The 16013-nt window shown below is 32.2% G+C and overlaps 1 protein-coding gene across 1 annotated transcript in view; it reads left to right on the forward strand.

Annotated features, from left to right (window-relative positions):
* Positions 1–6458: 6458 nt before the first annotated feature.
* LOC143052264 (organic cation transporter protein-like) overlaps positions 6459–16013 on the forward strand; it is a 30277-nt gene continuing 20722 nt past the window's right edge. The window contains exons 1-7 of the mRNA XM_076225253.1: positions 6459–6697; positions 7929–8178; positions 9615–9718; positions 10226–10380; positions 11046–11214; positions 13950–14162; positions 15766–15992. Of these exons, the coding sequence (XP_076081368.1) occupies positions 6555–6697; positions 7929–8178; positions 9615–9718; positions 10226–10380; positions 11046–11214; positions 13950–14162; positions 15766–15992 (1261 nt within the window). The 5' untranslated portion in view covers positions 6459–6554. The remainder of the gene's footprint in view (positions 6698–7928; positions 8179–9614; positions 9719–10225; positions 10381–11045; positions 11215–13949; positions 14163–15765; positions 15993–16013) is intronic.

A 16013-nucleotide genomic window follows, 5' to 3' on the forward strand; every position in this document is an offset into this window, starting at 1 on the left:
ATAGAAAATATAAGACAAGAGATGACAACACAATTTGGTACAATCAGAATAAAAGCATGTTCAACAGGTGACCTGGCTTTCCTAGCTGACATACTGAAGTCCTTAATTCGAAATGAAAAGTTCCTTCGTTCAGAAATTTCCAATTTGATGACTGAAATATTACTTATGTCAGAAGTAAAGACGACACCAAAAGAGAATACGATGACAGAATTATATACATGTACGACGTCAGAGGTAAATTCAAAGTCTAAAATAAATACGGCGCCAGAATCTTATACGACAGGAGAAGTTAATACGACGTCAGAAGAAAATACGACAAATACAAAAGATGTAAATCTCTCCTTGTCTACGAAAATGTATGGTTAGTATATCTTTTTATTTTTTATGAAACGCTTAAAATGTCTTTTTGATTCCAAACATACTTTTAATTACAGTAGATTAAACAATTTGAAAGCAGATGTATTGGGCTAAATATCATGTTTTAATTGTTCAGTTTATTAATGATGACAACATTTCCCCAAAAGTAATTGTTGAACTAATATAACAAATACGGCTGCCTATAATTGCTTATATCTGCTTCGTGTGAAGCTCAAATATCTTCTAAAAAGGTTAAAAAGGATGAAATGCCAATTAAAAGTTAACATAAAATTTAGTTTTCGAAAGCCTATTCGACCCAGATACATAGAATTCTTCGGTTTTTTTTTCTGAATTTCAATAAGCAAAAAATTGAAATTAAATATTTGTTTATTTGTATCCCCGTGAATCTTATTTCGTTACTCTAGCCCAAGCCCCAAGGTGACACTGGCTTCCATAAAGAACGTCATTTTGTTTTTACATTAACATGTTTTGTTCATACATGTTCCTTTGTATATGATTTTTTTGTAAAGTTCATAAATATTCTAAAACTACATGTATTTCTCCCAACATTATGTTTACTTCTGATAACTTCAATTTTAATGAGCATAATGGGCTGCAATTAATGATTTACTGACATACTAAATACAGGAGATTAACAGATTAAATAAGCGTGATTTGTTTTAAATAGTCAGAATATTAAAAGTTGTTTTTCAATTACTATTGAACTTTTTATATTAATTTGAGATAGAAGTTATGTTTATCTGTTTTATACATTTGTATTTAATTAACTTGACCAACTTCTTTATATTGGTCAGACCGTACGTGTACGGTCCGGTCCGACCGTATGCGAAGTTTGAAAAAGTACGCATACGGTCCAGACCGTACGCGTACGGTCCAAATACTCATACGGTCTGGAACATATACACGATTTGTTTAATTCACTTTTCCCCGATGTACCGTGTGTTTGAAATCATATTTCATAAAATTCGAAATGAAAAAGATATGTAAACATTATATCAAATTAATCAGCATGTTACTAGACATGTTACGGAAAGGTATATTCTCGACGCTGAGGTTGACAAATTAGACTTTAAATTTTGGGACGGTGTCAAAACATTGATTATGGATTTAAATAGGTAAAATTTAAATCAAATTGCTTTTGTGATATCATTGCTGGCTAAAACCTGGCATAAGACATAAAAGGTGTACGCGCGTAGGAGTGGGTGGTCTAGAAAAAGGGGGGCTGGGGTTATACAAGTTCATTCAATTCTAGATTGATAATCATATATAATACATAGTAAGCAAGTTAAATTTTAGGATTTTTTTTCTTATGAAACGGTTGACGAATTTCCACAAATGTTTCAGGAATTTATGAAATACAAAATATCTGCATAAGGTGGTTTTAAGATATAAATGTAAGGGCTCGCCAAAGAATTCACACACGTGTGTACCCCGTGTCTCCGTTGACCCGCACTTCTACTGCATTAACATGAACGTCCCCCATTTTTTTGCAGTATTATTATAGTTCCTTAAAACTATAGTGGAAATTATTAATATCTATTGCGTATATTTCTTATCGTATAAATGTTATTGATTATTCGTTCCATACGGAATTGCCTGCGAAAGGATCAATGCAGTTTTTAAATAAAATCTTATGTATACACAGGTAATATATTTGGTGTTGTGACACAGTTCCCACATTTAAAGTGTAATTTGTCAACCTCAGCGTCGTGAATATACCTTTTCGTAACATGTCTACTAGAATGTAAAATGGAGAATGGAAATGGGGAATGTGTCAAAGAGACAACAACCCTACCATAGAACAGACAACAGCAGAAGGTCACCAACAGGTCTTGTATAAGTTTAATAACTAAATAGAACCCATATACACGTAAAATAAATATAGATTATAACATGGCATTTTTCATATTAGACTCCTTATCAGCTTTAGGTCATGGTATCAGTTCGAGAGCCGACAGGCTCGAGGGATGATTTTGAACATGGGCTGATGAGGGGTCTGGTATGGAAAATTACATGTTATGGTCTTTTTATCATATATTTCAACAGTTGACATACAGACAAAAAAAAAATTTAAAACTTTGAAAAATGCTTTTGTTGTAATATTTGTTTTTCATTTTTAAAAATATATTTTGATGATTCTTAATATTTTTTTTTATTCAACTTTGTTATGTTTTACATTCATATTTTGTAGAAATAAGGAGGTTAAAGATAAACCTGAAGTCGGAAAAGAGTCAGCCGCAAATTTTTGATGGTTTGGCTATGAATAATGGGAATATTGTTTTACTTACAACATGTACAAAAAACGCTAAAAGTATCATTGAAATAACGATCTTCGACAAATATTTATCTTTTATCACAACCATATCCAAATATTGCGATCTTAAATTCATTATTCCTATAAAAGAATCTGGCTTCGCTGTTCACAAATCGAATCAGTTGAAAATAGTATATAATTGTCGTTCTGATGACAAAAGAAATAAGAGTATGGACATTTTACCAGATATCCAAGCTGTCACAAATTTAGACTATAATTTGTTATTATACAAATACCCAAATGTAATATTACAGGATTTAGATGGGCAGAAACTGAAATACATACAGGTGGATGTTAGTAAATGTAGTTTTCTACGTGCAACAAAAGAATATATTTATGTTGTTCACGGTGATATTAGGGGACTTAGTGTGTTTAACTTTAAAGGCGTTAATGTTAATAAATTAGCACTGCCCGAAGTTGTGTGCTCCTGTACAATTGCCAAAGATGGCGGTTTGTATGCAGTTTGTTCAAGTAACCATGTTCTTCACATTGCTCCAGGTGGTTCCAATTATACGTATATAACATCTAATTTCGAAAGTATGGAATCTATAAACGTCATCAATTTCAACAAGAAAACTGGCAAACTGTTAATTTGCTACAGCGAGTGTTGTATAACTGTTTATTCAATTGGTACTAGTCGAACCTAGACGAACAATACACGCCAAGGCAAGAGAGAGCCATATCTCCTGCAAGTTAAAGACACCCTTGTAGATTTCGAAAAAGAGCAGGCTAAAGCTGCTTCAAGGCATCACTCGCACCCGCAAAGTGGAAAGGGATTAATATAAGTTGCAAACTTGTTTCCCAATCCACTATAATTAAATATGTTTAAACTAAGGCCATAGAAAATCATGATATTATCTTTACGGGGTTTAAATAATAACATATACAGTATATTTTTCATTTGTGTTTCCATGACTGCATGATATTGTTACTTTTTATACTTTTATAACAGAAACAGAATTTATTGGTCAATTGAGACTTGTTATATGTTTTGTGATGATCCCTTATTAAAGTTCGCAATTCTGAACTTTCAAATTTTAATTTCTTATTGTAAACATTAATTGAACATGTCTAATAACACTGTAATAAGATATTTGTATATTGTTTTGAATCGGTACTAACATGGATTTTTTTATCAATAAACTAAAACAGTTACTATTTATTTTTCAATATTTTATAACCATTATTGTCATATACATGTAGCTATGAATATCTTCTGTACTACATATTGCCGTAGCAACTTATATATTGTCATTGCAGATTAATACATCATGCTGCTTTTTATATTATGAAACTTTAGCACTTACTCCTTATGTATCAATAGATTACATTGTAGCAGATACTTGTAATAGATAGATTATCTGAAACTGGTGACAATCTATTGGTTTTTTTTCTCTGTTTTCAGCTATTCCCTATTGACATATATAATCATAGATAGAATTGGTTTTGTGATGGCCATGGTATTTTGTGAGCAAAAATAAACTCAATATATATTGAAACTGTAAAAAGCTTTTGTTGCTTACAAGTATTTATGTACATTATTTTTAGTCATCTGTCAAGACTAGAATATTTTTATTTTTTCTCTCTATTTTTTTGGCACAATAACCCTGTCTTGGAAATCAAATCTTATGAATCGTTTAAAAAAAAAGAAAATCTGAGTGAATTACCTACAAAAAGAGCAAGATCAAATGCATAGACATAAACGAGAAATCATAGTATAAAATGAAATGAAAAAGGGATAAAATGAGAAAAATATTGATTAAAATTATTAAAAAAATCAATGCAGATGGACCAAGATCAGTAAAAAATTAATTCATTATGGACTTCTCGTTTTAAATTTTCCTCGAAGTTAGGTATTTGTTTTTTGTGATATTACTTTTAAAATATTAGGATAAAAATTGTGAACCTTAGATACGCATTTCGTCTAGAAAAAGGCTTATCAGTGACGCTCGAATAAAAAGTCAAAACTGTATAAACAGTTGTTTACAAAATGTCTTAAACGTAATCAGAGATGATCATAGATTGGACTATATGATTTGTTTATGTTCGCATAGACAGAAATAGAATGTAAATGCTGTTCATCTTTTAACTTTTGCAGCACAGTTATTTGTAAATATTGTGTAAAGACGTAACCTAATGGTTTGGCATTTCCTTTAACATATTTAAGATATGCATTCAAAAATAACGTTACTTTATTGCTTGATAGATTTGATAGATTGGTGGTAGGAAATTAGCATTATGTACACGTCTGCTTGTGATATGTCGATCATGTTTGTACTCTACTTTTGGTGAACTATGAGTGAAATGTAAATCATATTACTTTTTCGTTATTTATGAATTATAAACTACTATTCATGTTTACGATACTGAAAGGTAAAATCATTGAAATAATGAACTCAAAGGAAAATTAAAACGAAAAGTCCCTTATCAAATGGCAAAATCAAAAGATAAAACACATCAAACGAATGGGCAAAGACTGTGTTTTTCTTGACTTGGTACAGACATTTTCTTATGTAAATTGTTTGATACATATAATATTCTTCTTGACCTGGCTTATGAGGTCACTGCTAATTTTTTGAACGTCTTAGTCCTTGAGGGAACCCAAGTGTCAAGATGCTTTCCCAAGTTTCCATGACCGATTTACGGTTGTTCAAAACTTACATTCATTTGCGCCACAATCGGTTTGCAATATATATGTTTTTGCGCATTTGGCAAATTTATTTGAATTTCACCTTAATGATAAAAAATAACTTTAAAAGATTGACTACCTATCTCCTTTATCAGTGAAATCAAATGTCCTCCAAATCGGTACATCGGCTTTAGTATATATCTAATCAATAACAACAAGATGTGGATTCTTTTGAATTCATTTCGATTGTGTGGTTGAACTCGAAGCAGGTTTATTGAATTTCTATCACTTGACGACACACATGAAACATTTCGTGTTCTTAATTTTTTTTCTTCAATTTTCTTTAACATAAAGTGCTCAAAGTCGGTCTATCTAGTTTTTACTGATTTGTTTTATGTTTCTGCTATTATTGACTTATCCAAATAAGTACATAACACATCCACAAATAAAGATCACAGTATAATAGACACCGTCTGTTTCAATACTATTCACCTAATTATATAGCAAATCACAGATGTAACTTTGATTTCAGTCTAAGCTATATATTAGTGTAACATAAAAAGAAAACAAGAATGTGTCCCAAGTTCACGAATGCCCCAGCCGCACTATCATTTAGTGTATTTAGTGGACTGTGAAAATGGGATAAAATGTCTAATTTGGCATTAAATTAGAAAGATTATATCAAAGGGAACATGTTTACGAACTTTCAAGTTTATTGGACTTCGACTTCATCAAAAACTACCTCGACCAAAAAACATTATCCTGGAGTGGGATAGACGGACGAACAAACTAACGATCGAACGCACAGACCAAAAAACATAATGCCCATAAATGGGGCATAACAATTATTTTACCCAATCTCGTTCTCTGGTCTATTCCAATGCAAAGGTGGTTTACGTCTCCGAATTGACACTACCAACAGTTTAAAAATATAATTTATTGATCACTTTAACAGTTGTACTAGAACTTACATCATATAGTGAACACATATAATTAAATACGTTTTCTCCGGTTCTACCTAACTAAAAGGTAGTTTGTGTCTCTGTTGTCACTACTTATAGTGTTTAAGATATGCAATTTATTGATCACTTTAACAGATGCACTAGAAGTTACATCATATATAGGTTCAGGTTATCAAAAACATTTCACAAACACTAAGTTTTGTGGTTATTTAACTAGGTAAAGTTTAGAAGGAATATTCATTGTTATGTTGATTTAAAATCTATATTCAAAATGAAGTTCGATGATATATTGTCTGAAATTGGAGATTTTGGCACATACCAGAAAAAGAAATTTGTTTTGTTAACAGTAGCCTGGATGTTAACACCAGCTGTTACGGCTTTCTCTGTGTTTATTTTAGGAATTCCTGACCACAGGTAAGATAAACGCATTGGAGCATATAATATAAACAATATTATTTAGGGCAAATAATTTGAAATATAATAATAATTCTACTTGTGCATTATTAGTAACATAGTCATACCGTATATAGATATAAGAACATGGTATGAATGCAAATGGGACAACTATCTATCCATGTCAAAATTGGTAAAAGTAGTCCATTATAGGTCAAAGAACGGACTTCAAAACAGGGCCTTGGATCACATCGAACAGAAAGCTATATAATAAATATGTGAAGAGCTCTCTCGCAGGCAAACAATCCATCATTGAAAAATATAAGGACATATACCACAAGCATGATATAGTAGATATAAATGACTCCGACATGACAAAGTGTTTACATGTCAACGGATAACCGAACTGCCTGATTTGTTTGACATCAAAAAAGGAAACCCCAATGTTATGACAGACAGCAACCAATAATTATCACTGAATTACATTCTCCTGACTCAAGCTAGACATATTAAGATGTGACGACGTTGAATAATTTGAAAGCAATGAACCCTCTCCATAACTTTGAACAATAATCTAACACCAACACGATATATTTTACATATTTGTTTTTCGTTCATTTTTTTGTATAAATAAGGCCGTTAGTTTTCTCGTTTCAATTGTTGATTTTATAGCTGACTATGCGGTATGGGCTTTGCTCATTGTTGAAGGTTGTACGGTGACCTATAGTTGTTAATGTCTGTGTCATTTTGGTCTTTTCTGAATAGTTGTCTCATTGGCAATCACACCACATCTTCTTTTTTATATTAAACAGAGGTAAAAGATACGTAGTAACAGTCTGAGAGTCCCGCTGTTTTTGTAACCTAGTTTAAACCCACACTCATAAGTGACTAGAATATCAGTTAATACACATCAAAAGGATTTATTGTGAAGACGTCATGAACAGACTAAAAGTTTTAAAAAAGTATCTAGAAAACAAATGCACTACAGGCGGATAGAAATACTTCTTTATTATGTTCTGGTGAAATTAGAATAATATATCGTAATAATGAATTCTGATCGATTAACGACTTAGATCTATAGAAAACGAAAAGAAAAACATATGTCATCCAAAAGAGTTCAATAATTCCAGATGCAAACAAACTGATTTGTAGTAAATTGAAATGTCGACCAATTATTCCGAACTTTTATTGTTGCATGGTCTGGAAATGCAATTAAAAGAAACATAGTTACGGTTTTATTTCTCACATGCAGATGCAGAATTCCAGGATTTGCAAATGATACGTACAATGTACAAGGAACATTACATCATAATATGATTCAGATGTACATACCTTTATCCAATGAAGACGACAAAAAGTACGACCAGTGCCATGTTTACCAAATTGACCAATCAAATACTGTGTTCGATGAAAATAACAGCCATTCAATCAATGCCAGTTTAGTGAAATGTTCGTCGTGGGTATACAGTAACGATGTCTTTGATTACACTTTTGTTGTAAAAGTAAGATCCAGTGTATTTTTATTTCTAATTGTAATCTACCTTCAGTATACGCAATAAGTCCACAAGGGCCTAACGGCTTAAATTGTGATTACGCTGAACCCGCCTTTCTTTGGATAATCAGCTTTTTCTGTTTTTGTCTGCTAGCTGAAGACAAACTATGTAAAACAAATAGTCACTAACTGTCTGGTGCTCGGTGATTGATTAAAATGCAAATGATAATATCTTTAAAATGATGCGAGTAATCTTGATTTCAGAAGTACTATTAAATTATCGAATGTTTGATTTGCCTATAGACCAATCAAACTCTGCGTTGGATGACTATAGCAGCCAACCAATCAATGCCAGTCTAACAAAATGTTCGTCTTGGGTCTACAGTAACGATGTGGTTGATTACACCTTTGTTGTAAAAGTAAGATGATCTTAATTGTTATATTCCTACCTTAACATTCTGAAAAGATTTCAATAAACTCATAACGACTTGTCCTGTTATATTGCTGAACCCGTTAACCGTACATGTATAACCATGTTGTTCTGCTTTAGTCGCATGGCTGTATACAAACCAGGTTGTTCTGCTTTAGTCGCATGGCTGTATACAAACCATGTTTAATTATTTACTAACTTCAGGTGCTCTTTTAAAACACACAGCCACACACAAAATGTGAGTAATATCGATTTTATTTGAAAATATACCGACGATTCGTTAAACACTCGTTACCCTGGTACATACCTTGCCCTACGACTAGTCGTGTAACGATAATGTTTGCTGCTCTGAAAATGGGAATTTAACTAAATATTTTACGGCTTAAATAAAGGCTACAGTAGTATACCGCTGTTCAAAAGTCATAAATCGAATGAGAAAAATCAAATCCGGGTTACAAGCAAAAACTGCTAGAAACATCAAGTATAAGAGGAAAACAACGAAACAACAAAAATACTAAAGTGCGACACAAAGAAAACTAGGACAATGCAACACACACAGAAACGAACTAAAAGATAACAATCGCAATTTTCCTGACTTAGTACAGAACATTTTAAGAAAAAATGTTGGATTGATCCTGGTTTTGTGGCTAGCTAAACATCTCGCTTTAATGGCAACGTTAAATATAACACTTAGATAACAACATTACATGACAGGACTACAATACTAATAAATAGAAGAACATTCAGGACAATGAAATACACAAATTACCAATACAGTAGAACATAACGACTTCCTCATACATATTAGATTTACCAGGCTTATAATTTAATCCGCCAGACGCGCGTTTCGGCTACACAGAATCATCAGTGACGATCAGGTCAAAATACTAAATAAAGCCAATAAAGATAAAGAGCATTGATGACCCAACAGAAGTATTATTGATGTAACGAAAGTTTATTATGCAAAACTGTTCCATACATTTGTTCTAATTGGTCATGTTCTATGGGTTTTACAGGAAAACTTGGTATGTGACAACAAATATAAAGTGTCAGTTTCAAAGACGGTCTTGTTTGCAGGAACTCTTGTTGGGTCATTCACGTTTGGACTGTTGTCGGATTTGTAAGCATATTAACTTGTTTAAATATTTAAATTTGAATGTATCTGGTTTTAATCTTTATTTCATTCAGTCTACACTGATGAGGTTTAGTTTAGACATCTGTCATATTCTGTTTCGGGGTCATACAAGGCGTGTGTGGTATGGTATGATTTCACTTATTATTATTAAAGTCAATATTAACGAATTCTTTAAAATATTAACCGATGCACCTTTTGTTTATACATGATAATTTTTCTGTATATCGATCAGATTGAGTCCTGTTTCGAATAGCACATCTATATAGAGTATATAATCTTACAAAACAGTTAATGTATCTCACATGCATAAAACATACAAAGTTTATTTACACTGATATATTTCGTCTTTTCGTAAAAATATTGATCATCAATGTGTTATTTGCAATGCACTAATAACGTAGCAAACAAACCTTTTTGTACCATTGTAATAAATGACTAACTGTCTATATTTGTTTTTCCAATGCTCTACTATAGTGAGATATGTAATTTTAGAATTGGTAGACGAAAAACATTGTTGTTGGCTGTGTTGACACTGTTTTGTTCCTGTATGACTTTAGCATGGTCTGTAAATTATACAATGTTTATAATTGTAAGATTCTTTACCGGCGTCGGCGTCGTTGGAATGTATATAACAACGTTTGTTATAGGTACGTGATTGAATTTACTGACATTGTATATCCTACATGTAGGATAACATTATTTTCTAATGTGAGTGAAAGAATACCCCGAAACCAATGAAATTGTAAAGTATGGAAAACAACCAATTACATGATTATAATCAAATAAGCACAGCAATCGCTTTTAAATAAACAACGAACAATAAAAAAAACTGTATAAATTGCAGGAGTCCGAAATGTTTCACTTCATCTCGGTCAACCCATATTAAAGGACCTTCGACTGCTTAATGTGTTCTCGTCCTGAACATGCATGGACTATGTGCCACTGACGTCATGGACACACAATTAATAAAAAAAAATCGAATACACAATACTTCGAAGAAAAGAAAAAGGAAAAATGATAAATAGATTACGGTTAGATTTCTAAATACATGTGTATATCTATTAAAAAAAAAAGAGAGAATACGTGGTATGATTGCCAATAAGACAACTCTCTACAAGAGACCAAATTGACTCGGCAATAATAAGCAAAGCCCTTACCGCATAATTACCTTTAAAAGGCCCCGAAATGACAATGTAAAACAATTTAAACGAGAAAACTAACGACCCGTTATTTATATATATCGCCAGAGAAAGTCGGTATAAAACATTTTTTGTTTATAAAATTAGTAATTACATTTAAATTAATGTTGTAGGCATGGAGTGGACAGGACCTTCAAAGAGGACATTTGTTGGCATTTTCATAGCAACATTTACACCAGGAGGAGTTCTGCTTTACATTCTCGAGTCCTATTTTATAAGAACATGGAACTGGATTATAATTGCAACTGCGATACCTACTGGTCTATATTTGATTCTATGGTGGTATGTGTATCAAACTAGAATATCAGATCCTTGTTAATGTCATCTGTTCCTTTTGGGGGAAAAAAATGTTATGTACAGATTTATATGTAGATACGTTCATATTTTTTTTAAGTTGATTTTGCAGATAGATCAAGGGATAACAAATCATATATAGGGGTTTCTTGTTGTAAAACAAAATAACTATAAAGAGATAAAGGCAACACGCTTAATTTTTGTTACAGATAAAATGTACCATTTATGTTATTCCATCATTGGGTTGATGCCTCTGCTGGTGGATTGATATTTTCCAAGTGTATCACCAGCTCAGTAGCCGTTACTTCGGTATAAGCATGAAAAGTTTGATTTTTTGTTTTTAAAATTTACTGTAACAAAATGTTGGAAAGTTTTAAAATAAAGGAATTTATCTCCCTCATACAAAGCTCTGATTAAAAGAGGGACGAAAGATACCAGGGGGACAGTCAAACTCATAAATCGAAAATAAACTGACAACGCCATGGCTAAAAATGAAAAAGAAAAACAGACAAACAATAGTACGTATGACACAATATAGAAAACCAAAGAATAAGCAACACGAACCCCACCAAAAACTAGGGGTGATCTCCATAAGGTTAAGCAGATCCTGCTCCACATATGGCACTCGTCGAGTTGCTTATGTGATAACCAATCCGGTAAATAGTCTAATTCGGTAGGTTACATTCATGAAAGGGAAAGGGATTGTAGTTACATGTACGACGTAAGGAACATATCCGATATCATTTGTGAAACGGTTATTCCATAACGGTCAACCAACTTGTGATGGCGTCCGTAAAATTTACGAAGGGATGATTTCAACTTCACCATTTGGAACTCTTGGTTTAATAGCTTCCTTGTGAGCAACAACCCTCTAATAAGAAAATCATGATAGGAAATCCATGCACGAGAATAACGTATCAATTGGGAGATATATACCCCGTATGCATGTGCTGCTGGAATGTTGCTACTTAGAAATGGAAAGTTCACAATTGGAAAGCTGAAATCATCTCTTTTGTTCTTAAGTTTTGTTTTCAACCGACCCTCATTGTCAATTTCTAGATGTAAGACAAGATATGAGGCCGACGTAACTGTATCTGTAGTATCCTTTATCTCCAGTTCGATAGGATAGATGCTTTCAACATAGTCACCAAATTTTGAATTATTTAGTGAAAGACCATCATCTATATAGCGGAAAGTAGAGTTAAAGGATATTGCTAACTTTTTATATTTCTTCCTCAGAAGTTCCTGTATGAAGTCAGCCTCATAATAATAAAGAAACGAGAAGAGGGGCACAATTTCAATGCCGACAGTCTGTCGAAAAACGCGTCCTCCGATCGTAACAAATATGTTGTCAATCAAGAAATCAAGCATCTTGATAATGTCAGTTTCAGAGAACTTTTTGTTGGAATCAGAGTGATCCTTTACAAATTAGGATGTATCCCTCCCTAAGACAAGATACTTGTATCTACTTTGGCCATTCTTTTTTATGAAACAAATCAATACCAACTCTTTCAATTTGTCTTTTAGTTTGGAATGTGGAATACTTGTGTAAAGTGTAGAAAAGTTAAATGTTTTATTACTATTACAAGATGAAAGAGAGTTAGATTGTATGTACTCTAAAAGATCTTTGGAAATTTTAAGTATCCACAACTGATTCACGCCACCTCTATAATAGGCAGTTTCACAATAACTTTGAAGCCCGTCTTTGATTGTTGATAAAATGGATGTTTATAATTTAGAAAGAGCTTTCGTGGAAAACTTGGAAGACCCAGCAATATACCGTTGTTTGTAGGGACACTTATGTAGTTTAGGTATCCAATACAGTGATGAAAGATCCAGTTTTGGTTTATAAGCTTTAGATTTTCAAAATTTTGTCTTTTAACATCACTGAAGAGACATTGATTGTCGAAATGTTCATCTAGTGCAGAAAAATTAGTACGGTTGATATTGGAATTATCTACAAGTAGTTGGGATGTCAATGAGTAATCAAGTACTCGAGTATCGCTCGATAGAACCGAGTATCGATAACCAAAATGATACTCGACTAATCGGTTTCCTGTTAGAATGTTGTTGATTTCTAAGTTTGAAAAAACAAAATATTTGTATTGAGAATTAATATAAAAATAATTATTAAATACGATTTAAATGACTGTATTAAACTGTCATTTAAATAGTCACCCATGTAATAAATTTCGATAAGCTTGTCACTCGCATCTATTTCTACATAAATATACAAATCAGGAGACACGGTATGATTACCGATGAGACATAAATCCACCAGAGACCGAAGGACATGGATGTGAGGTCACCGTACGGTTTACTCACAAAAAAAATAATTCAAGAATATGTTAGAGGATACTCTATTGAGCTTTTCAGTCCTCGAAAGTTCTATTTATGAATAATGGTTGGTAATTAGTTCCTTTTTTTGTTGTTGTTGGGGGTGGAGGACTCTTAAACATCACTTATAACTTTCCGTTTTCTGCAATAGGTTCGGTTTAGAAATATAGACATACTTTTTTCAACCTAAAGAAGGTGTAATTTGTAATAAAAGATTTTTGTGTGGAACTAGTGACTGTTACATTCAGGTCATTACCATGAAATATCTATCTTAAATGTCATTCATCATCAAACCACAAACCATCCATACACTAAAATTATATTATTACTATTTATCCCATTGGCACTTGTACCACATCTTCTTATTTCTATAAAAATTTCGTCAGGTTTATTCCTGAGTCTCCAAGATGGCTGTGCAGTAAGGGAAGGATGGCGGAGGCAAAAGCTTTACTTCAACATGCTGCAATGGTAAATAAAACAACCTTTCCAGACAAAATGTTAGATGAATTGACACCTGATAATAGAGAATCAGGAAGAGTCTGGCTATTATTTTCAGACAAGACTCTAGCCTGCAGGACAGTAATCATCTTTTTTAACTGGTAGGTAAAAAGTTATCAAAAGTACCAGGATTATAATTTAGTACGCCAGACGCGCGTTTCGTCTACATAAGACTCATCAGTGACGCTCATATCAAAATATTATAAAGCCAAACAAGTACAAAAACATACTTGTATTATTAGCACACGGTTAAATAGATTTATTATTGATAAAATACCGGTACAAATGTATCATTCACTCACCAAAAACGCTCACATTTTGACCCGTTGCTGATATTTTACGATAACACTGTGTAGAACAAATTTGTAGCATGCTTAGATGGCTCAGGTACAAATGTCATAATATCGGTCGATACAACTGTTACTTGTATATGCCTTATTAATCAGTTTATAAGAACAAATGTAACGGGGTATTTTCTAGGCAAATACAACATTAACGATGTTCTAGGGATCTTTTCTTTAATACACAATATTTAGATCCTACAACATATAATAACAAATAATAAATATTCACATGACAAGACAGTACATGTAACATATGGGCAAAGGGGAATAACTACAATTCATACTTATTCCTTAAATATCTATATATTACAATAAGTACTTTAAACGCACAAATCTAACTCTTTAGTTAACTTTCCAATACAATATAATTAATATGTATCTCATAAGAATACATATCAAATCTCTTAATGAGTTGTCCATTTTATAAATAGATTTGTATACAAAGTATACAAATTCTGACCAACATAAATATATCACATAAACTACACTTCACATAAACAGACAATTACTTAAATAAAACATAGACAACACAGACATTACACATAGACAACATAGAACACAATGCTTACCATGTATATGGTACATAGGTCTGTGTAATATCTGGAAGCATCACAGTGCTGTACGTGTATATAAAATCTGAGCACTACTCATATGACAATTTGACAAGGTATTTAATCCATATCCTGAATAAATAAAAATATAACATTCATAAGTCCAGTGACAGGACTATTTCACCAATTAGATAAAATACACAACTACATCTAAAATATGTAGTTTCAGAATTCTGTATTATTCAAATACCAAAGTTATCTGTCTTTTACTTTTATTGTAACTTTATAATATTTAAAGTACTAGAATGTTTTATATTAAAATGTTTAATATGACTCTGTGTTTTTATAAAATGATTTAATCTTTTACTCTTTCATACTCCAAATATTCCTCCATTCAATACATACAATCAATCCTTTCACAAAGTATTAAAATGACATACTATTAGTTTGTTAATTAGAAATAAGGTTAATCAACTGACCTGAATATAAGAATATTGAAAATCCAAGAAGTATTAGATAAATCTTATGAATGTCAGAGTTGAATATATCAAGCAGGTAATTTTCACTGCATTCCAATATGTCTACAGTCTAAATCTACCAGAAACAATGAAAACCTATATTAAGGCCTATGGCCTAAAAATTGACCAATCAAAAGGTTAGAATTTTCCCTCCAAAATGATATGAAAGAAAAGAGGTTCACCATCATATTTTAATATATCGATCAAATATGACTCTGCCACACAAGTATAAGGTAATGACAACTTTTACTATTTTGTATATTGCCTTACTTAATTTTTTTGTCCTGATAGGATGGTAGTGTCTATGGTATTCTATGGATTGTCACTAAACACTGGAATCTTGTACGGAGATTATTATATCAATTTTATGCTGAGTGTACTCGTAGAATATCCAGGTCAATTTCTACCACTGTTGATGTTGGGAAGAATTGGTCGTAGAAGGAGTCATTTCATTTATATGGGTGTTGGTGGGTTGGCTTGCCTAAGTACTATATTTACAGCAAACTATGCAGGAAAAGGTATACATTGGTTTGATGTCT

The sequence above is a fragment of the Mytilus galloprovincialis genome, chromosome 11 (genome assembly GCF_965363235.1).
Source record: "Mytilus galloprovincialis chromosome 11, xbMytGall1.hap1.1, whole genome shotgun sequence".
Taxonomy (NCBI): Eukaryota; Metazoa; Mollusca; class Bivalvia; order Mytilida; family Mytilidae; genus Mytilus; species Mytilus galloprovincialis.